The sequence below is a fragment of the Protopterus annectens genome, chromosome 10.part0 (genome assembly GCF_019279795.1).
Source record: "Protopterus annectens isolate FY-2018-M chromosome 10.part0, PAN1.0, whole genome shotgun sequence".
NCBI classification, from domain to species: domain Eukaryota; kingdom Metazoa; phylum Chordata; order Ceratodontiformes; family Protopteridae; genus Protopterus; species Protopterus annectens.
This window is the reverse complement of record NC_056744.1, coordinates 1,067,522,143-1,067,545,353: the sequence shown is the minus strand read 5'-3', so window position 1 is coordinate 1,067,545,353 and position 23,211 is coordinate 1,067,522,143. Positions and strand designations below refer to the sequence as shown.

The 23,211-nt window shown below is 39.1% G+C and overlaps 1 protein-coding gene across 1 annotated transcript in view; it reads left to right on the top strand.

Annotated features, from left to right (window-relative positions):
• CTH (cystathionine gamma-lyase) overlaps nucleotides 1-23,211 on the top strand; it is an 814,142-nt gene that overhangs the window by 619,696 nt on the left and 171,235 nt on the right. The window contains exon 8 of the mRNA XM_044085811.1: nucleotides 21,579-21,731. Within this exon, the coding sequence (XP_043941746.1) occupies nucleotides 21,579-21,731 (153 nt within the window). The remainder of the gene's footprint in view (nucleotides 1-21,578; nucleotides 21,732-23,211) is intronic.

Here is a 23,211-nt window from a genome sequence, read left to right as displayed (position 1 = left end):
CCTTATTCAGGCAGACAGCAAGGATCTTCTACTTCAACATCTGGAATTTGTTCAACGTCTTCTCTTCCTTCTGGGATTCTCAGTGAACACAAAAAAGTCACATTTGATCCCTTCTCAACAAATGGTGTTCTTGGGAGCTCTCTTAAATACGACCTTACAAAGGGCCTTCCTCACTCCAGAAAAACAATCACAGCTGGCTACAATTTTCAACACCTTGGCAACTCTATCTCAGCTCACTGCAAGGAAATTCCTGCAGGCTCTGGGCTACATGGCTTCCTGCATTCTGTTGATTCCAAATGCAAGGCTTCATATGAGAAAGCTTCAATGGTATCTGAAAAGTGTATGGTCACAGCATTACCACGATCTGGACATTCTGATTCCTCTGATCCCCTGCCTCCAGAAGGAGTTCCTCTGGTGGTCCAGGGTGTGTGCTTTAAACGAAGGAAAGCCTTTTTGTCTACCTCAACCTTCTCAAATCATAACCACGGACGCCTCGGATTATGCTTGGGGAGCACACTTTCTAGACAGTTGCCAGCAGGGAACCTGGACAAAGGACCATCTTCACTGGCACATCAATCTGAAGGAAATGTTGGCAGTTCAAAATGCTCTTCTAGCCTTCAAGAACTTTTTGCAACCAGGGCCTCTGCTAATTCGCACAGACAACACCACAGTCATGTGGTACATAAGCAGGGGGGTTCTCATTCGTACCCCCTTTGCAGACTAGCTATGGCTTTATGGGACACAGCTCTAAATCTGAATCTACATCTCCAGGCTCAATTCATTCCAGGAGAACAGAATCTCTTAGCAGACAGCCTGAGCAGAAACATTTCAGATCCTCACGAGTGGATGCTAGACACCAACTTATTCAACAGGATTACTGCAGTTTGGGGATGTCCCCAGATAGATCTGTTTGCTTCCCATCTCAATCATCAGCTGCCTCGCTTTTGCACCAGGTCCTTCCACAAGACAGCTTGGAAAGTGGATGCCCTGTCCTTCAGCTGGAGAAGCCTTTTGGGATATGCCTTCCCTCCTCTTCCTCTACTACCTCGGGTATTACTGAAGATAAAACAGGACAAGCCCAAGTTCCTCATTTTGATTGCTCCAAATTGGCCTCGACAGTTTTGGTATCCCACTTTAAAGCACCTGTTCTTGGAGCCTCCTTGGATTCTCCCTCTGAACCCTTCTCTTCTGTCCCAGCATCAGGGTCGGTTACTACATCCCAACCTCAAGACCCTTTGCCTGGCAGCTTGGCTCTTCAAAGGAATTTGATTTCTTCTAGCCTTCCCAAACAAGATGTTCTTCGTTTTCCATTGCTGCAGTCCTTACTATTGGGTATAGTCCGCGTCCAGTCGGCCCGAATACCAGAGTATAAGGCTGACGTCGGTCATGTCGCCTTAGACTGACGTCAGTACGTCAGGGTACTAATGCGCATGACCGACGTCATATCCTCAGTCTTTTTTGCCGCATGGTCCGATGCAGAAGCAGTTTTGCGAGTGCAGGTTGGCGTTCTGAGATATTTCCGAAACCGGAGTTTCAGACCGAATCAGAGTTGGCTAAGTACCCCGTTAGAACATTTTGGTTTTTTCTTGCCTCAGTATTTAACCGGATGTCAGAAAAAGTGAATAACTGTATTTCTTGTGGGAAACAGATACCGCATAAGGATTTCCATACATTGTGTATACCTTGTTTAGGGCCTGAGCACGACGTTGTTGGTTGCCGCTCTTGTGCTAGGTTTAACAAACGCACTATTAAGAGGAGGTTAGACTGTGCCAGGTTAGTGTTTGGGAAACGTTGCAATTATAAAATGCCGTCGGATGCTCCGACGCCCGCTTCGTCCAAGAAGCGCAAGGACAAAACAGTGAAGCCTAGGGTTGAAGAACCGGCAGTCCCGGACATCGGTTCTTTAGGAGGCTCAGTGGAGCCGGAGGTTTTGCCAGGAGTTTCTATGGAGCCTCCGGCAGAAACTTTACTGTTACAGGATGTACCATCTCAGGAGGCAGGCCAGGCTGAGGGGGCTTCTCAGGTAACTATTCTCCCCTCTCTTCCCAAAGTGGTTAGAGCCTCTCCTTCTGTTGCTAAAACTTCTTTTAGAGGTAGGCCAAGTTCAGCTTCTGTGGGGGCTTCTCCTAGCTTTTCGGGTTCTGTGCCTAAGAAACATATGCTTAAAATGGCAGAAGATTTGATTACTATGATTAGAGGTTCTATGGGCCCTCCTGATAAGAGGCCTAGGGTGGAACCAGAGTTTGCCAATTTTGAACAGGGTTCAGAGGCTTCTGAGTCTTCTGCGGAAGATTTGCAGGAGTTTCCTCCTTATTCTGATTCTGATGGGGATGATGCCACTCCTTCGGCTTCTCCTCCTGAGGATTTTTCATTTTCAGAGACTCTGCATTCCATGAGGGAGCACTTTAAATGGGACGGCCAGGATTACTCTGATTCCAGGAAGAGGCTTAGGGAATTCCTGTTTTTACCCCAGCATAGGCCCTTAGCTATACCTCCTGTGTTGAATGTGGTGGAAGATGTTTTTGCAGAGGCTTCCCTGAACCCTGATTCTTTGCCTCCTGCTCCTGTTAAACCTGATAGGTACTATAGGGTGCCCGAAGCTCATAAGTATTTGTTTAAGAGTCCTAGGGCGGACCCAGACACTGTTTCTCAGGGGCCTAAAGGTGTTAAAGCCTCTGTGGTTAAAAATCCTGTTCCCACTGACAAAGAGGCGAGGGCTTTGGATAGGTGGGGTAAGAAACTGTATACTTCTTCCACTCTAGCCATGAGGGCGTTGAATTGTCAGTTTCACATGCTGAAATATCAAAATTACCTCCTTTCACAATTGAAATCTAAGGTGGATGCTTTGGCGGAAGGTATTGAGTGTAAAGAGTTGCTGGATTTGGTTTATGTGTCTGAACAAGTGGGCAAGCATTCTTTGCAATGTGGCTTTGATGCTGTGCAGGCCTCCTCGAGGGTGGCTGCCACTAGTTCTGTTCTTCGCAGGCATGCCTGGTTGAGGGATCAGAATTTGGCTGAGCATGTTAAGACAAGGATTTTGGATGCACCTTTACAGTCTGATGTGTTGTTTGGTTCGCCTGTGGAAGCAGTTTTAAAGAAAATGGAGGACAAAGCTAAGTCTATGCAAACTGTTAAGGATTTTTTGCAGGTACAGCCACCGAAGTTTAGTAGAAATTGGCCTGCTAAGGGGTGGACATATCCTGCTTATGACTCCCAGTCTAGGGGTAGGTCTAGACGTGGTAGGGGCAGGGTTCAAGGTTCTTTTAGGCCTAGAACAGGGAGTTCACCTGCTCAGACTTCTGGTGAGGGCAGGGGTCAGTCCTTTCGTAAACAGAACCAATGACCTGCCTTTTCAGCTGCCAGTCGATTCTCGTCTGGCAGCTCCTTTGGGAGGACGACTGTCTCTTTTCAAAGAAAATTGGGATTTAATTACTCAAGACAGATGGGTGTTGGACATCATTCACCACGGTTACAGGTTTTATTTCCATACAATGCCCCCTTTCAAAGGCATGCCAGACGTTCCTCCTCCACAAAGAAAAGAGGCTCACGAGCAAGTTTTTCAGTTACTCCAAATGGGGGCCATTCAGCCAGTCCCTGTATCAGAAAGGGGCCTAGGATTTTATTCTCGCATGTTCCTAGTACCAAAGAAGGGGAACACGTGGAGACCAATTTTGGATTTATCTCTCCTCAACACTTATCTGGACATTCCCAAGTTCAAGATGTTGACGTTACAACAGCTTTTACCTCTGCTGGGCAAAGATCACTGGATGGTAACTTTAGATCTCAAGGAAGCTTACCTTCATGTGCCTATCAGGCTAAGTTGCAGGAAGTATCTGCGGTTTCGAGCTGGAGATTCTCATTATCAGTTCTCTGCACTGCCCTTTGGCTTATCTACTGCGCCCAGAGTATTCACAAAGGTTCTGGCTCCAGTGATAGCTTACTTCAGGCTACAAGGAATTCAAATCTATCCTTACTTAGACGACTGCCTGATTCTGGCTCAAGAAAAGGAAGACCTTCTACAGCATCTGGAATATGTTATAGCAGTGCTAAGATGCCTAGGGTATTCTGTGAACGAAATAAAGTCCAGTCTAGTACCCTCTCAAGACATGTGCTTTCTGGGTGTGAGACTGAATACAGCAGCCCAGATGGCCTTTTTAACCCCGGACAAACAAATGAGTCTTTCACTTTACTTCCATCAACTATCTCATCAGTCCGTGCTGACTGCAGGGACAGTCCTTCAAGCATTAGGGTTCATGGCATCTTGTATTCTGGTGCTTCCCAATGCCAAACTGCATATGAGGAAGTTACAATGGTATCTCAAAAATGTATGGACACAGCACTGCCAGGATTTGGACACTGTCATTCACATAATACCTTGCCTTCAAAGAGAATTTTTGTGGTGGGCTCAGGAATGTCACCTAAACAAGGGACTCTCTGTGACCCGGCCAGAGGCGAGTCAGATTTTAACGACAGATGCCTCGGACATTGCTTGGGGAGCTCATCTAAATGGAAAGTGGATACAAGACAAGTGGCCTGCCAGACTACAGCATCTACATATCAACATGAAGGAGATGTTAGCAGTCCAGTTCGCATTACTGGCTTTCAAGGAGTTACTTCTTCCAGGGCAGGTGTTGATTCTAACAGACAACACAACTGTCATGTGGTACATCAACAAGCAAGGGGGAACGCATTCTTATCCTCTATGCAGGCAGGCAATGATTTTATGGGAGACTGCGCTAAGCTTGCAACTAACTCTTCAGGCAAGGTTTCTGCCAGGAGCACAGAACTCCTTAGCAGATGTGTTAAGCAGACAAATCATGGATCCCCACGAGTGGAAACTGGATCTTCATGTATTTCAGAAATTGACAGTGTCATGGGGAACTCCAGACATAGATCTGTTCGCTTCTCCACTAAACCACCAGCTGCCAAAGTATTGCACAAAGGGGTTTCATCACACAGCTTGGAAAGTGGATGCTCTGTCTTTCAGTTGGGAAAACCTTCATGTGTATGCCTTTCCACCTCTGCCTCTTCTTCCAAAGGTACTATTAAAGGTCAGACAAGACAGGCCAAGGATGATTTTGATAGCTCCAGATTGGCCTCGGCAACACTGGTACCCACTACTACGGAGTCTGGTAAAGAAGCCTCCATGGCCTTTACCTCTGATTCCTCATCTGTTATCTCAGAAGGACGGTCATCTGCTCAATGTCAAGCTTCACTCTCTTCATCTAACAGCCTGGCATATTCTGTGTTGAAGCACAGCAGGTCCCAACTTCCTCAACGAGTTTTAAATGTGATTATGGAAGCTAGACGACCTAGTACAAGGAAAGTGTACGCAGAAAAATGGAAGAGATTTTTATTTTGGAGTACAGCAAAGAATTTGGAGGTTTCTGAGCCTAATTTGAGTGTGGCTCTTCAATATCTTACCGAGTTATTGGACAAAGGATTGTCCTTCTCTTCTATTAAGATTCATGCTGCAGCAATTTCGGCTCACTATGATTGTGACCCACCTTTGTTTTCACATCCTTTGTTCAAGCAGTTTCTTAGAGGGGCAAAGAATATAAGACCCCCACGTAGAGCTCCTACTCCTGCTTGGGGTCTCAATTATGTGTTGGAAAAACTTACTCTACAACCTTTTGAGCCTGCAGCTACTGCTGAATTGAAATACTTGTCATGGAAGACTGCTTTTCTGTTGGCTATTACTTCTGCAAGGAGGGTGTCTGAATTGCAGGCCCTTATGGCAGTAGAGCCCTTTTTGATTTTCCATAAGGATAGGGTATCATTACGTACTAATCCTTCCTTTATGCCTAAGGTGGTTTCTAGTGTGGCTTTAAACCAAACTATTCATTTGCCTACGTTTATGCAGACCCTCAAAATAAAGGGGAAAAGATTTTGCACACTTTAGATGTACACAGGCAATTGCGTTATTATTTAAGCAGGACTAAGGATTTTAGGCAGTCTCAGCAGTTGTTTGTTTCTTTTGCTTTGAGTTCACAGGGCAAGCCTGTGTCAAAACAAACTATTTCTAGGTGGATTGGCTTTTGCATTGCATTTTGTTATTCCCATCATGGCAAGGAGATTCCAGCTGGGATTAGGCCTCATTCCACTAGGGCTACTGCCACTTCAACAGCATTTCTAAGGGGGGTGGCAACTAAGGATATTTTGGAAGCAGCTACTTGGAGTTCTGTGCATACTTTCTCTAAGCATTATCACCTTCCTATCTATTCTAAGTCTAGGGCTGGTTTTGCCACAGCTGTTTTGCAAGGCATGTTGTCAGCTCCTCCTTCTTTATAATTTGCCAGCCTCCCTTACCTCTGCTTTGGGATTCTACCCAATAGTAAGGACTGCAGCAATGGAAAACGAAGAACATAGTACAGTTTTGTACCTACCATAAATGTAGATGTTCGAGGATTCCATTGCTGCAGTCCAATTTACCCTCCCTCCTTCCCCTCTGTGTTTAGGGGTGGTTATGTAGGTGAGTTTACATGCTTATATTTTTGTATATATTCTTGTATATATTGTACATGTTTTTGGTGCAGGTATTTTGGGCCTTGTCTTTTTAGGGTCTTCTGACATCTGGGGCAAGAAAAGACTGAGGATATGACGTCGGTCATGCGCATTAGTACCCTGACGTACTGACGTCAGTCTAAGGCGACATGACCGACGTCAGCCTTATACTCTGGTATTCGGGCCGACTGGACGCGGACTATACCCAATAGTAAGGACTGCAGCAATGGAATCCTCGAACATCTACATTTATGGTAGGTACAAAACTGTACTTTTTGGATGTTCTTCTAGAAGCTAGACGGCCTAGCACTAGAAAATCCTATGCCTCTAAATGGAAGAGGTTTTGTATTTGGATGCAGGACCGAGGCTCGGACCCTCTGGTGCCTGATCTCTCTTCTATTTTGCTTTACCTTTCAGATCTTTTGTCTAAAGGACTTTCCTTTTCTTCCATTAAGATTCATGCTTCTGCTATTTCTGCTCATTTCAATTTTGATCCTCCTGTTTTTTCTCATCCTTTGGTGAGACAATTCTTGAGAGGGGCCAAGAATTTGACCTCCCAGGACCCCTCCTGTTCCCGCTTGGGATCTTAATTATGTTTTAGAAAAACTTATTTTGCCTCCTTTTGAGCCTGCTGCATCTTCAGATATTAAGTTTTTATCTTGGAAGACAATTCTTTTGTTAGCATTGACTTCTGCCAGAAGGGTCTCAGAGTTGCAAGCTCTCATGGCTGTGGAACCATACATTATTTTCCACCAGGACAGAGTATCCTTAAGGACTAATCCTACTTTCATGCCTAAGGTGATTTCGAAAGTGGCTTTAAATCAGACAATTCACCTTCCTACTTTCTTTCCTAATCCTCAAAATAAAGGGGAAAGGATTTTGCATTCATTGGATGTGCACAGACAGTTACGATTTTACCTGGACAAGACTAAAGAGTTCAGAAAATCTAAATCAATTGTTTGTTTCTTTTGCCTCCAGTTCTCTTGGAAAAGCTATTTCAAAACAAACTATTTCCAAATGGATTGCTTATGGAATCAGATTTTGTTACACTCATCATGGGAAACAGTTTCCAGGTACTGTGAGAAGTCATTCTACTAGAGCAGCTGCCACTTCTACAGCTTTTCTCAGAGGAGTTCCTACCAAGGATATCTTGGAAGCTGCCACTTGGAGTTCTGTGCATACTTTTTCCAAGCACTACAATCTCCCTCTGTATTCTAAGACCAGGGCAGGCTTTGCCTCTGCTGTTTTGCAGGGTCTTCTTGCTGCCCCTTCTTCTGTCTAAGCCTCCTCCCTTTTCACTGCTTTGGGATTCCACCCTACAGTTATGACTGCAACAGTGAAACACGAAGAACATAGTACAGTTGTGTACACCTACCATAAATGTAGATGTTCGAGTGTCTTCACTGTTGCAGTCGGGGTTTCCCTTCCTCCTATCCCCTCTTTTTCTCTTATTTGTGGTGTATTTGTGTTTCCTTGTTGGATTCATTTCTGATTTATTGGGACTTCTGACATCTAGGGCAAGAAAGGCTGGAGAAGATGGCGTTGGCTGAGGGCTATGTACCAGAGCGTACTGATGTCAGGGTACTAGCTTGTACAGCCGACGCCGGACCCAGACTTTGGGATTCTGGCCGACCTCGGGCTGCCTGCCGGCAGGAGCACCCTACAGTTATGACTGGAACAGTGAAGACACTTGAACATCTACATTTATGGTAGGTGTACACAACTGTACTTTTTCATTTGGGAAAACATGAACCTAATCTGATTGCTCACAGCTTGTGTAAATCATTTTTAAAAGGCACTAACTTGCTAAGACCTCCTTTTCAAGAACCTGTATCTCCCTGGGATCTAAATTTTGTTCTTTCTAAACTTACCTCTCCGCCTTTTGAACCTTCACATATTGTGATTTAAAGTTCCTTTCATGGAAGACCATTTTTCTAGTAGCCATTACATCCACCAGAAGAGTGTCAGAGCTACAAGCACTTTCAGTCAAACCTCCTTACTTGATTTTTCCTGGTGACAGAATTTCCCTTCATACAAATCCGTCCTTCATCCCCAAGATTTGTTCTCAATCTAATATGAATCAAACTGTTGAACTGCCAGTCTTTTTTTCTAATCATACAAACAAAGCGGAATACAAGTTCCATCAACTTTGATGTACACAGACAGTTAAGTTTCTATCTACATAGAACCAAAGAGTTTAGGAGATCAGACCAATTGTAATGTTTTCGGAGATGAGAAAAGGTATGCCAATCTTCAAGATAACGTTATCACACTGGATTTCAAATTGTACATTTTTTATTTACTCTTCTAATGGCAAAGAACTCCCGTTTAAAATTAAAGTTCATTCTACCAGATCTGTATCCACATCTGCTGCTTTTCAAGCCAGAATTCCAATGGACAGTATATGTGCAGTAGCAACTTGGGCTACCCCACGTACTTCCATTACTCATTACAAATTGGGTTTGGCCTCCAGGGGCAGAGTCTGGTTCCATGGTTCTTAGGAGTATATTCCTGTGAGTCACCCGAGAAAAAGGTGCTAGGGATGCTGTCCCATATGTAAGAATGAAGGCGAGATAGGACTACAGAACATAAGGAACTTACGTACTCACCATAACATTCCATGTTTGTAGTCCATCTCGCCCTTCATTCTTACGAACCCTCCCACCTACCCCCATCCATGTATCCTTGAGGATCTGGAGACATGATAGTGTCTGCCTTCCCGAGGGTTGGAGACCTTTCATCTTTGTTTTTCCTTTTGGAAATACCTTCTATCACTTTATAGACAGCAGCAAACATGATCTGGGGATTCTTACTTGTGCACTATGGGATACCTACCTTGCCACGAGTCAGCTGAGAGACTTCAAGCTTTGTAATCGGCCAAGTCTGAGCCGAGAATCTGCTCCAAACCCATATGTAAGAATGAAAGGCAAGATGGACTACAAACATGGAACATTATGGTGAGTACATAACTTCTTTTTTGCTGGAGTTTGCAGAAAAATATGATTTCATCCTGTACAGCAACAATACTGATATTGCCTTTTATGGAAACATCTTTGTGGGAAACACATACAACTGCTGACTTGATATCTTTGTCATATGACAGAAACACGTACAGATTGTTTTCCTGTTAGTAGCATGTCCATTCTTTAAGGAAGCAGGTTAGCTTTCTTACTGATGATGTGAAATGCATACATCCTGTTTTTTTACATTTTTGCTAAGTCTGTAAGAGGTCAGCTTTCTTGCTAACAGTGTGAAATGCATACATTCTTGCTGATTCTGTAGGAAAACATGTCCATTAAGCAAATTCTTTATTTTTCAAGCCACAGTCATTTAGTATGGATGCTAATCACATATTGCTAAACTCTACATTTAAGCAAGCTTTATTTTATAAAATCAAAGTCAGGTAGGTACAATGGCAGATATCAGTACCTTGCATAAACAATCCAAAGCAACAAAAATATCCCAAAATGTCCGGTCGTGTTTAGAGCGTTACTAAAATTTTCAAGGAACGCAGAACGTGTGTTACTTTGCTTTATCCATAGTGAAGTGAAAACTGCTGGTGGATTGTATTATCATCGTGCCGAAGGGCAGCTGAGGGTGAAAGTAATGCTTCAAATACACAGAATGTGTGTTACATTGTTCCATTTATAGCGAAGTGAAAGCCGCTGGTGGGTTGTACTACTATCGCGCCGAAGGGCAGCTGAGGGTGAAAGTAACGCTCTAAACACGACCGGACATTTTGGGATATTTTCGTTGCTTTGGATTTTTTATGCAAGGTACTGATATCTGCCATTGTACCTACCCGACTTTGATTTTATTATATTGTTGTGCTGTTTTTATAGGGCAAGGTACCAACGAAGTAGTGGCAGCCCTTTTATACTTATTAAGCTTTGTTTTATACCTTATTTATTTTGCATATTTGTAGCAGGGTTAATTTCAATCTTTTGGTCACTGTTAAATACACTCTAACAATTCCCTCTTTTTATTTTTTAAAACAATTTATATTAATGTGTATATTTTGCCAAATTATACAGAAAACACATTAAGAAACAAAACCTTTAGTCTTCTTTTGATACAAGTCAAAATGCAATTTCATATAGTTAATACAATGATATCAAGTATTACTACCAAAACTGAATATATCTAACAACTTTTTCTTTTGCAGACCATTCTGTGAAAATATTTTATCAGTTATGAGCTGTCTGCTTAAGTTTTATTTTCTAACTTGATTAATTTATTCTTTTGCAATCACAGAATTTAATTTATGACTTAGAACTATTTTATTAACTCTTTGCAGCTGTTGAATAAACTATTTACTTTTATTAATCATTTTATACCAAAAGATTAGAAATAGACTAATATCTATAAGGGACGAGAACTATGTGCTATTGCAAATGTTATTTAGTGCTATAATGTCATTTTAACCATAAGAAAAACATGGTTTATACACTGAAGAATGCTGTTTACATATTAGTCCATTAGCTGTACGAGTACAATATTTTAAAATGGTGATACAGAAAACAGTGATGAAATTACAACTAGTGATAAAATTACTTTTGAACTTGTTACATTACAATGTGTCCTATACAGTATATATCTACACAGACTGTTTGCTACTCATGCATTTCAATCTAGTAGGTACCTTGGATCCATTTTGTTTTTAAACATGTTTTTTCACACATTTATTAGCCATTAATTTTACTTACACTGAATTCTTTTGTATTTGTACATACAAAGACTGCAAAGTACATTTAGTCTAATCTTACAAATGTAATAACATTAACATCAAACAAAATCTTGGAAAATTCTTATGTCTCTTTAGGAGTATCTAGTGGAATTGCCACCAGAGGCATGGAATTAAACTACATACCCAGCAATTAGAAACATTCATACTTTTTGCATACCAACAGTATCTTGCCAAAAACGTATTAAAAATAGTGACCAGTTTTGCTCATTTTTTTCACATATTTTTGCTCTCTCTTTCTCTTGTATAGTTTTAATAAAGCAATTTTAAACCATCTCTTGTAACAGGTTGTAAATACAATTTAATGCTAAGAAATACAATAATAACTAGCATGATAGCTATTAACAACTTGTAAAATATCTTACCTGTCAGGTTTATTCTGTTTACCAGTATTTCTAATGCACTAATACCTGTTCCCCTCCCCAAAAGAGTATTGTCAAGAAGGATTGAGATATTTTTCTTCCTGTAGCTCTATTGTAGACCCTGCTGCAGTACTGCTTATTACAGTCAGTGTAAAACGGAGAAAGTACCCCTCCCCCTGTAGTATTGCAGTATTGTTTATTTGTTTCATGCTGTGAGAATAGAATGTATGTCAGCCTAACACTTTGGTTATACCTTTGCTTTATTAGGTTAACAATCTATGGACAAAGGCTTTGTCTGATTTGATATTTTTTTTATAAAGCTTTTGCTGTTTACTACTACTAGTAGATATTTATACCCTCCTGCATAATTGATTTGAACTGTATGTATATTATGGCCCATTTGCCGGCTATACTTGATGTAACTGAGGTTTTTAACTTTTAACATTTGCCTGCAAACAGATTATTAATGACATATATGCACAATCGTTATGTTTTATTACAATTACCAAACAGTGTTGCATGTGAACATTTAACAGTTATGTTTTAATAACAATAATTAACTGAGTCTTATCTTGTTTCAGGTTAGCGCTAGGGTCTATGGTGAAGAAATAATCCAATAAAAGAAGCAAAAAAACCCCAGCGTGAGCAGGTGCTGATCCTCTTGAAAGTGTAGTCCAACAAAACACTGACGATATGAGTTAATGTAAATAAAATCGCTATTTATTCCAAAAATAGTATAAAAGGTCAGATAAGCGCTTTCACATTGCTGCTTCATCAGATCTAAAACAATCCAACAGAATGCACATTACATTAAATACTGTGGAAGTCAATCAGCAATTAAACAATCAGTATAAGGCTCATAAACTACATCACAGAATGTTGAACAAACGATCAGATATGTACATGACACGATACATGACGTATTTATGGGCCAGTTAATAGATAAGGATTTATATGAGTACCTCATTATTCCTTACCCTATTACACCAACTGTACATGGCCTTCCAAAAATACACAAGAACCCAACTAATCCACCCATGAGACCAATAGTATCCGGTCGAGGTTGGGTAACAGAGCACTTGTCTGTCTATGTTGAAAAGCATCTTAGACGTGTTAAACCTTAATAGAGTCGTATTAAAAGATTCCAAACAATTTCTACTTGATTTATATGACTGTATTAAGGATAAGATTGTTACCATGGATTACTTCTTTGTTACGTTTGATATTCAATCTTTATTCACAGTCATACCCAATAACCTAGGGTTGTCATATGTCACCGATTATCTGAAGGAACATAGCAATTACACACCTGTGAAAATTGACTTAATAACTTGTTTCCTTGAGTTAGTCTTGGAACATAACCTATTCAAGTTTGATGATTGCACTTATAGACAAAAGGACGGCGTAGCTATGGGCACACCATGTGCCAATAGCTGCGCCAATATGTACCTGGCTTACTGGGAAGAACATATTCTATTCAGAGAAGAGTTATTTGAACAGCATGTGATTTTTTATCGACGATTTGTCGATGATTTATTTGTTTTGTGGAGAGGCACCTTAAAACAACTTGATTTAATGTTTACCATCATGAATAATCTTACCACCTGTCTTAAATTTACCATGAAACATTCACAACATAGAATTGAGTTTCTGGATATGTACATAGAGAGGCTTGATAACAACATTATTAATACAGGTGTCTATCGGAAAAGTTGCTATAGCAATAATCTATTACTTAGATCAAGTATGCATCCCCCCCATGTCTTCAAGAACATTATGAGAGGCCAAGCCATCAGAGCCTCCAGGCTTAATCCCCTAGACCTTGGGTTTGAAACTGAATTGAATGACTTAAGAAATAGACTCTCTTCTAGAGGCTATAGCAGGATAGAAATTAATAGGCATCTTAGTGATGCACTGGAATTAAGATCTACCAAAGGATTACCATATTTTGGACCACATGAATCAACATCTCCCTTAGACATTAATACCGGAAGTATACAAGGTCTCAAATTTTCCACTTATTTCTCGGCTGATTACCTTGAACTTAGAGAAATAATCAGCAAACACTGGGAAATATTGCATGTAGATGATGACATTAAAACAATAGTTGGAGACCAACCTAAATTTCTATATAGGAATAAAAATAATTTAAAAAGGAAGCTTTGTCACACCACACACAATTACAATAATATGAGAGATGGTTGCACGAAACCTTGTGGGCATTGTAATTTCTGCTGTTATATAGACAGTACACCTGGCTTCTTTCATCCAGACATGCGAAAATATTACCACACCCCTGTTACAGCTGATTGTATGACATCACAAGTAGTTTATCTAGCAAAATGTCAACTTTGCACCTCATTCTATGTTGGCAAAACCAATCGTCCCCTCAGAGACCGAATGAGGGAACATATTTATCACGTGAAAAAGGGTACTGCACACAATGCCTTGGCCAAACACATTAGTATGACAAACGCGCAACATACATTTTCTTTCAAAGTATTGGAAGTGATATATCCCAATCCTAGAGGCGGGGACATTAAAACACATACTGAAGGGAAAGAAACAGAATGGATAATAATATTGAAAGCTGAAGACTCTGGACTAAATGAGAGAGCCTCAATTAGACCCAAATTGAGGCAAAGAAGAAATGTTAAATAAGTAACACAGGGGTTTTGTCACATATTCAGACAACCAGTTATTTCCCTTTGATATTGTTTTACTAATTTGTTCACTTGAATTATATATTTAGTTCATTCAGTGATTAGCTTACAGACACTTGTTTATTGATTTGTGAGAGCAGCAGACAGTATCCCATATATGTTTTTATTTTATTTTAGTCCTTTATCTTTCTTCTTCATTTATTTTATGCATATCTTATGCATTAGGTCTTATGTAAAGCAATTTCCCCTTCTTTAATAGTACACATATATATATTTTTATTATAGAGATATCTGTCCTTAATAGTGCTTTAGTTTAATTTTTGCTCTTGTTTGTATATGCTTGCAAGTACACTTACTACAAGAGTATTTTATACACATTTTTTATGTCTAAAGTGCATTTCCCTTTAAAATGTTTATGAGCCTTATACTGATTGTTTAATTGCTGATTGACTTCCACAGTATTTAATGTAATGTGCATTCTGTTGGATTGTTTTAGATCTGATGAAGCAGTAATGCGAAAGCGCTTATCTGACCTTTTATACTATTTTTGGAATAAATAGCAATTTTATTTACATTAACTCATATCGTCAGTGTTTTGTTGGACTATACTTTCAAGAGGATCAGCACCTGCTCACGCTGGGGTTTTTTTGCTTCTTTTATTGAATTAATAACAATAATGTTTTAGAAAAATTCAAGCCACTTGTCTGTAAACCAGTCTTGCTTTTTACCTTATTTGCCCAGCATTGCCTGTAACTATTTATCCAGTCTGGGAAGGTCTGAGCTCACATTTCAGACTCTGTAAACTATAGTTAGCCCTTTTAACATTTGTCTTTTAACTATCTGTTAATAAACTTGCAACTTGATATTAGAATGCAGTTGTAAAACACTTATTATATTTGTGATTTGCATAACTATGCATTTATACTACATAAATAGACATTATTTTACAATTAGCTTACATATTTTTTTCACTTGGATTTCAGTATTTTTTTATTTATTTAACTGCCCTGCTATTCATTTTACAAAGAATGCTTGACTAATACCATCTCTGATTTTATTTCTTTCTAAAATTCAGAATTTTAACTGTTTGGTGTTGTGTTACTATACAATTATAAACAATTGTAAAAAAAAAAAAATAGATACTGGCATAACTAACACATGTTTATATTTACATTATTTACATTTGCTGTTGTCTGCCTTTTCTCTTGTGCATTATAAACAGATGTAATTTAGATGAAAACAAAATACATGCACGTCAGTCTTGTGACTTCAGATTTTTACTCTCATTAACGATTTTCATTTAATTTTTATGCACTAGAACTATTTCGTTTACCTTTTGACTATGCTATGAAAATGGCAGTCATACGCTGTACTTTACCGTAGTACTGATAAATGTCTTGGTTTAATTCAATGAAAGTAAAACATTTGGGAATGATTTTTCCATACATCAGATCCTGCCATGTATGCTTAGCCATTTTCAAAACACAAACATATTATAAAATGTATTTCTTTTGTACAGATCAGCTGTAGTTTCCTGCTGTTGTGCAATGTTTTCTTAAGGTCAGCTGTTGTATACAGGAAGTCAGTCTCTGTTAGTTCAGCTAATTTATTTTCTTTATGCTATAACTGCTGTTCAAGAGTTTCCTGTAATGTTGCACAGTCTTGCTGATATTTCTCAGTAACCTGTTCTGCTGAATCTAAAACTCCTTTGTACTTTTGAAAAAATGTTTGTATAACTTGTCTAAATTTCTGAACTCATTGTGTCTGTCTTTTTGAAGTTTATTACATTTTTTGTAACAAAATGTACTAGAGGTTCTGTCAGTAACTGATTTGACTCCTGTTGTAACTCTGAAATAAACCTTTCACAAGTGATGACAGGACATAACTGTTCATCATCTGAATATGATGTAAGCATATTAACTTCTTCTGGTTCTTTACCATTAAAATGTTTGTCTGCAAAGTCTAACCTTTGAATAATGGCATGCACTGTATTTTTATGACATTTTACAAAGAAAGCAGTTTTATATGAGTTACACAATAAACATTTGTCATGCCACACATGATTTTGTTTCAGATACCAGTCAAATATTGTAATCCATTTGCATAATGCCTTACTATCAACTTGCCCTAATAAGGTTTTACATTTACTAATGTGCTGTGTATACCAACATTGCAGTTTGCTTCATATTTTATCTGGTTGTTCTGCTACATTAAGAGTAAAGCTTGGCTTACACCTACTTGAATTCTGTCTAATAGCATCCATACTAAACATGTGACACTGAAAAAGGTCTTACACTTGGCAAGAGAACAGATGATCAGGCTGTTGTTGCAGATGGCCGGAAAGTTTTCAGAGTCACTTGAGAAGCTAGTGAAACACAGCAGGCAGCGTGCTGTCTAGCTTTAGATCAAATAACCACATCAGATTGACTATGACCTCCTGATGGTGAAGAAATGACATTATTCCAGTCTTGGTCCTACTTGCTCAGTGAATTTTGAAACTATGAATCATGAGATCCACAGTGAGCATCTAGGTTATCTATGACTGCCCTAAAATGATTTACCTTTTATGGCTTTGGATGCACTTAATGAATGACATCTGTTAAATTCTACAGGATTCTCTGCACCAGAATGTGGTGTGTCCCAGGGTTTGAGTTTGGCTACTGTTTTCTTTGCCATGTTCATTTTGCTGACAGGAGTGATCCCTTAAAGGAAATATATAGTTTCAGTCTTACACTGATGTTCAGGAGTACTTCTCCTTTTTTCAAAGAGGGTATCTAATTTTCCGGCTTTAGAGGACCATTTGGACTCAATTTTTGAGTGCGTCTCATGGAATTATTTGAAACTCCACATGGCTAAAATCAAAGCTATGCTGATGTACATGTCAGTCCAGCTCATCTTTCCCAGGTCTCCCAGTTGATCAAAAAGGGTAAGTCTGTTGGAATTTGTATCCTGCATGCAGGAAATAAACAATTTTCCATATGATAGGTTGACACATATATAGGTCTGAGTGTTAGCCTAGATCAGATCCTGTATTCCATCTTTGGCACTAGGGACAGTAATTTGTGTGCTGGCTTTGTTCTGGCTCATTTTGCAGTACCCCAGACCTTGGGCTTTCTGAAGGTGATAGATCATCTGCAGTGAACAGAGAATTTCTTTGGTGAAGTTAATGACCAGCACTCCTCAGACATACTCTGTCATGCTTGTGCTGCAAGATCAGATAACCTAGATGCTCATTGTAGATCTCATGGTTCATAGTTTCAAAATTCACTGTGCAAGTAGGCCCAAGACTGGAATAATGTCATTTCCTCCCCATCAGGATGTCATAGCCAATCTGATGTGGTGATTTGATCTAAAGCTAGACAGCAAAGGATTCAATAAGCCACAACATGTCAGACATGAGTACAGAAGTGTGTAGGATAGCTCCTCAGTGGTCTTTGCTGGTGGTAATTCGTCCATGGGCAAATGTACTTCAAAATTCTCAGTCTCTCCTTTCATGCAAGATTCCGTCTTATTTGAAGTACTTGCTGTACCATTATATTTTTGCTAAGCAACTGTGGTCAACTGATGAGGGATTGCTAATGCTTTGAGGACTTGACTTGAGACATTTGACAGTTATTTTTTTTTTTTGCCCTGCTTTGGTCCATTGGAACCTGCTACCTTCCTATATTCAGGCGTGTGAGTCAGAGTTCTCCTTTAAAAGATCTGTTTAGGAGGGTTTGTTGTAATTCTGGAATGGAAACTTCTACTTCAGAATTTTAAAATTGCTGGTTTAGTATTGCTTTACATTTTTTAATTTGCTGAGCTATTTTTTTATAAAATTGAGAATGCATTGCATTTTGCTTTGTAAATTATTCCTTTGTGAAAGCATCTTAATATTGATAAAAAATATTTTTCATGCCTTTTGAAATGCATTTTACTCATAACATGGTACTATCTATAGGAACCAATTTTGTTTCAGTCTGACATTTTGTCTGTATAGTTCCTTTTGAAATTGCTGCTGGCTTTGCCAATTTTACACCTCTTTTCCCTAACCTAACTGTACATCTTGATTTGTGAGTTGTGTTCTTTCGGCTTTTCCTGGTTAGGGGTCATCACAGCGGATTACCGGTCTTCTAATGATTGGCAGCATTTTTTACGGTGCCAAGTTGCCAGCCCGACACCCAAACTTCATGTAAGGCACATACACACACGCACCTATCTGCACGTCTTTAAGGTATTATGCAGTCGCATTGTCTTATACTTTTAGTTCACTTTAAGGTATCTAGTAATTTTTTGTTCATGTACAGTGGCTGTGTATGCAGTGTTGAGGACAGCACACCTGAAGAAATCAACAACAGCACCAATTTCTTTATCTGTTAGATGTTCTTAAAACAGCTTAATATTATACTGTGCCATGGCTTTATGTATTAACTTCACATTTGCGGTTCTTTGGGAACACTCTTTGCCCAAGGATGTGCTCTTCGATATACAGCACACTTGGCTCTCCTAGAGTTTCAGGAAACTAGAACCATCCAAAGGTTCCTTGATTAGCTCTTGTAAACAGGTATTACACACAAATTCAAATTTTTTTTTTTTTTATTACTGTTTCAACTTTTACAGTAGTAACTTCATGACATTACATATACGGCTCCACAGTGTACAAATATAAACATTCTACTAAATGATACAGTTTTTTGATGCAAAAATATTAGAGAATCAAGTATGTCAGTGAGTTTTGCTAAGCATACTGTTGTATGCTCAACCTTGATGATAACATTGCGATCTGAACAGGAGTTTCCATTGTTAAAGAGCTCTAATTCTGCCTAAGCAGTTTTTTCAAATGTGATTTTTTTCAGTCAGCTCAAGTGGTATACAGGGATAAAGTCCAAATTACATATGCTGTTTTATGCTTTTACTAGCATATTATTCTGATTATCTGTCCAACTTTCAGATTTTTTATTGTATTATATAGAGTATACAGCACATCAAAGCAGCATTTTTGACTTCTTAAATAGGTACAATTCCACACCACATAAGCATTTTCCAGCAACTTAAAAGCCAGAATTAATCCAGGAAGGTGTATGTCAAACATTTCCATACATTAATGGCTATCTCAAACTCTGCAGTATAGCCTGCCATGGGAACAGTGCAGTCTCTAGTGACGCTGTCCGACAATGTATATATTTCAAAAGCTTAATGTCACTCTTTCCATTGGAAGCTGTTTCTCTGAATACTTTATGGGGGAGGGGGCATAAGTCCCAACATCAAGGGTAAATGGGGCTGTGCCCCTGCAAAAAAACAAAGCTTTTGTCAGTATGTTCACATGTTTTGTGTTTAACATGAAATTTAGGAGAAGTAAATCGTCTTGATGTTTTGTGAGTATGGAGAACACAGACTGATTTGAAGGATCACATTTGGCTAAACATCTCAAGTTTTGCAGGCATGAGGTAAACTGATTTAAGGTATTGCATCTGGCTGAATGTCTTATAGTTGTTGTATATACTTGTCCACTGGTTCACACATTTACAAAGCATAGTAATCTAGACTTTCATTCATATAACAGGGTCTCCTTTGGTCAGAATGTGACCTTAATGGTGTTCTTGCCTAGTTTTAGTGTTTGCAACATTTTTGTCTTTTTGTTGTCCTTTCTTATTTCTGCACAGCTTAGGTTGTTATCTTGAAAGTATTTACCTGCAGAAAGTGCAGTCTTGATGTAGCATAGCATTTTTGTAAATATTTATTCTATAGGCAGAACTTAAATATGCCGTACCCCATATGTCCTTAAACAGTGCTTCTTTGAATAACAACGTGTCTCCACCTTTTCATTATATATGATGTTTTGTGTAAAACAGTTAATGGAGTTTTATGTCCGAATAATGCATATATTGCAAAAGGCCTCTGGTTCTTTTAGGGAACAGAACTGAAGAAAGTGGTAGTGCACGTGCCTTCTTTACCTAAGTGCACAGGATGCAAGTGTGAGCCACGATAGGCGAATCACTGCCTGATGCAGCTTCCATGGAAAAAAGTAAGGCCAGGACAGGCAAGTCTTTTGAATGGAAATCTAAAGCACCTCTTCCTGCTGCAGGACGTCTGCCAGAGGTCTTATTATGTAGAATAAATATGTGTGGTCTAGGAATAAAGTGGTATAATGTGAAATCCTTTTAAGTAGTTGCTGTAATGTTCTCAATAAAAATATTTTTAAAAAAACTACCAGTATAGGGAGTACCTGCGTGTCTGTACTTTACAAATGCATAGCCTAACAGTCATTGTTTAGATGAGCTGTTTATGAAGAAACACAACTGCTGTTTCTTGCATATTTATTTCATGAATGCGGGAAACATATTTTGCTCCATCTTTGAGGATGCTAAGTATGAAATTCTCAATAGTGAGTATATATAAGCAGAATCTAGTTCTGCTGCTAACATTTAGTCCTGCATGCTGCATCTCTGGTTACTATTCAGCTGTACGGATTATAGTGCCATAGGATGTTTATGGACAAGAAGTAGCATTCAGCACGAAGACTTTTTTTTCCCCTCTTCTGAACACGTAATGTGACACACTGTTCATGTATTAGCTTTGCAAATGTTACTTTTGGTAAATAAAACTTTATATTTTTTAGCTTAATTTTTGGCTCCTAATTCCATGCATGTGCTACTATCATCTGGGGTCAAATGTATAGATAGTTGTTCACCCTTTGTATAGGAAAAAGTCTGTGATAACAGGCTTGTTTTCTCTTAGAGTAGCAGTGTGGTATTTTAACCTTCAGCTTATCCTCATCTTACCCTCACCACCCCACTCAGACCATACTAAGATGCACTTGGGCAACAAGATGCTTGTATGAGTTATCCTGTGTGGCAGGACTAGCTCTGACAAATATTCACACATTCCTGTTGCTGCCAGTAGAAGCTTGCTTGCATTTTTAAGAGTCAGTGCAATGGCAGTGTTTCTTGCATGTTAACCATTTCCCTCAAGAAATGCAGGTTGGACCATGATCACTTATTTTTAAAACAGGAAAATGGTTAGGTAGAATTGTGAGTTACTACACAACCTTTTTAGCCAGGACAGCTGTTAAGAGAGCAGCTTTTGGTTGAGTATGCAAAGTAGCAAGTGCCGTAGTAACAGTGTTTCTGCTCATATTCCAGAATGTAAAACATCATGGGTAACCAGGTTGGAACAGCATGTTAAAGGATATGGTAATGTAGTCTGTAAACGTGAAGAGAGCATTGGCTATCTATTCAACATGCTGGATTTGAATATTTACTGACTATTTAATGCTCATCATTCGTTTCTTGCTAATGATACAGGTGTTATTTTGATCTGTTATAGCACTTGGAGGTGTTCCTTCTCCTTTTGACTGCTACCTTTGCAATCGTGGTTTGAAGACATTGCACCTACGAATGAAAGAACATTTTAGGAATGCACTAGCTGTAGCAAAGTTCCTTGAGGCAGATCCCCGAGTAGAAAAAGTGCTTTTTCCAGGTGAGTAGCCAGTTTTGAGATAAGCATGAAGCATTGATCTCTACATACATACATTTGTGTGTCTTGCCAGAGGAAGGATATCTACAGTGTATAATGTCTGCTTGGATTTGTCAGCTATCACTCTGTCTCTGTGTTCATATTAAAAAAGTGCAATGCAACAGAAAAATATTAACTGTGAACTCCTAGTGCTCATCACCCTAAATTAAGTTAGCCCTCTTTTAATTTCTTTTGATATTGACTCTTTCTTTTTAAATAATGTTTAATGCATTTTACTGTAGTTTAAAAATAATTTCTCAAGAAATAACTGACTTTTTTATTGCCCTCCAGCCTCTACAACCATGTAGAACTTTTGCTGTCCCCTTACTGTCCCATGCATTAGCCCTTCTTTGCATTTTTTGCAGACATTTGGGAGAAATGCATGAATCAAGGATTGAAGCTGTCATGTAGCAGGGAAAGATAGCTTTTTGCTGTAACTTAGCCACACCTTTGGCATTACCTGGCAAGTTGTACTAAAGTAGACCTTGCTATGGCAGTCCAGTGACATGCATGACATTTTACCCAAATGCTGATCTCTGTCTGGCTTCTGCAGTGCTTGGATCTTGGATGTTGTTTCATAATGGTATGGGGCAGACAAGTCATAGTCATGGATTTATGCCTTATGTGCCATGGAGCAGACTAAATGGCAGACATTTTATTTAGGTATAGAACTACAACTTGAACAAAAAAAAACGGAAAAAGTGTGTGTGTGTGTGTGTGTGTGTGTGTGTGTGTGTGTGTGTGTGTGTGTGTGTGTGTGTGTGTGTGTGTGTGTCTGTTTATATAAACATATATATTGGTGTGACTTGAAGATGTTAAGATTTACACTGGGTGTGACGAGGATGGACAGGATTAGGAATAAGTATATTAGAGGGTCAGCCCAGATTGGAAGGTTTGGAGACAAAGCCAGAGAGGCAAGATTATGTTGGTTTGGACATGTGCTGAGGAGGGATGCAGAGTATATTGGGAAAAAGATGCTAAGGATGAATCTGCCAGGTAACAGGAAAAGAGGAAGGCCTAAGATAAGGTTTATGGATGTGGTGAGAGAGGACATGCAGGTGGTTGGTGTGACAGAGCAAGATGCAGAGGACAGGAAGAAATGGAAACAGTTGATCTGCTGTGGCAACCCCTAACGGGAGCAGCCGAAAGAAGAAGATATATTTGTGTGAGTGTGTGCATCAATATGTATATAATTGTGTGTATGTGTATGCATGTGTGTGCATATATATATATATATATATATATATATATATATATATATATATATGTGTGTGTGTGTGTGTGTGTGTGTATATATATATATATATATATATATATATATATATATATATATATTCACACACAGTGTGTGTTTGTCTATTTATTATAATCGCTGCAAAACATCCAGTTTTTGAACTTTTAATTGTATTGCTTTTGCTGCTTCATTGTTTTCTACAGTCTGTTT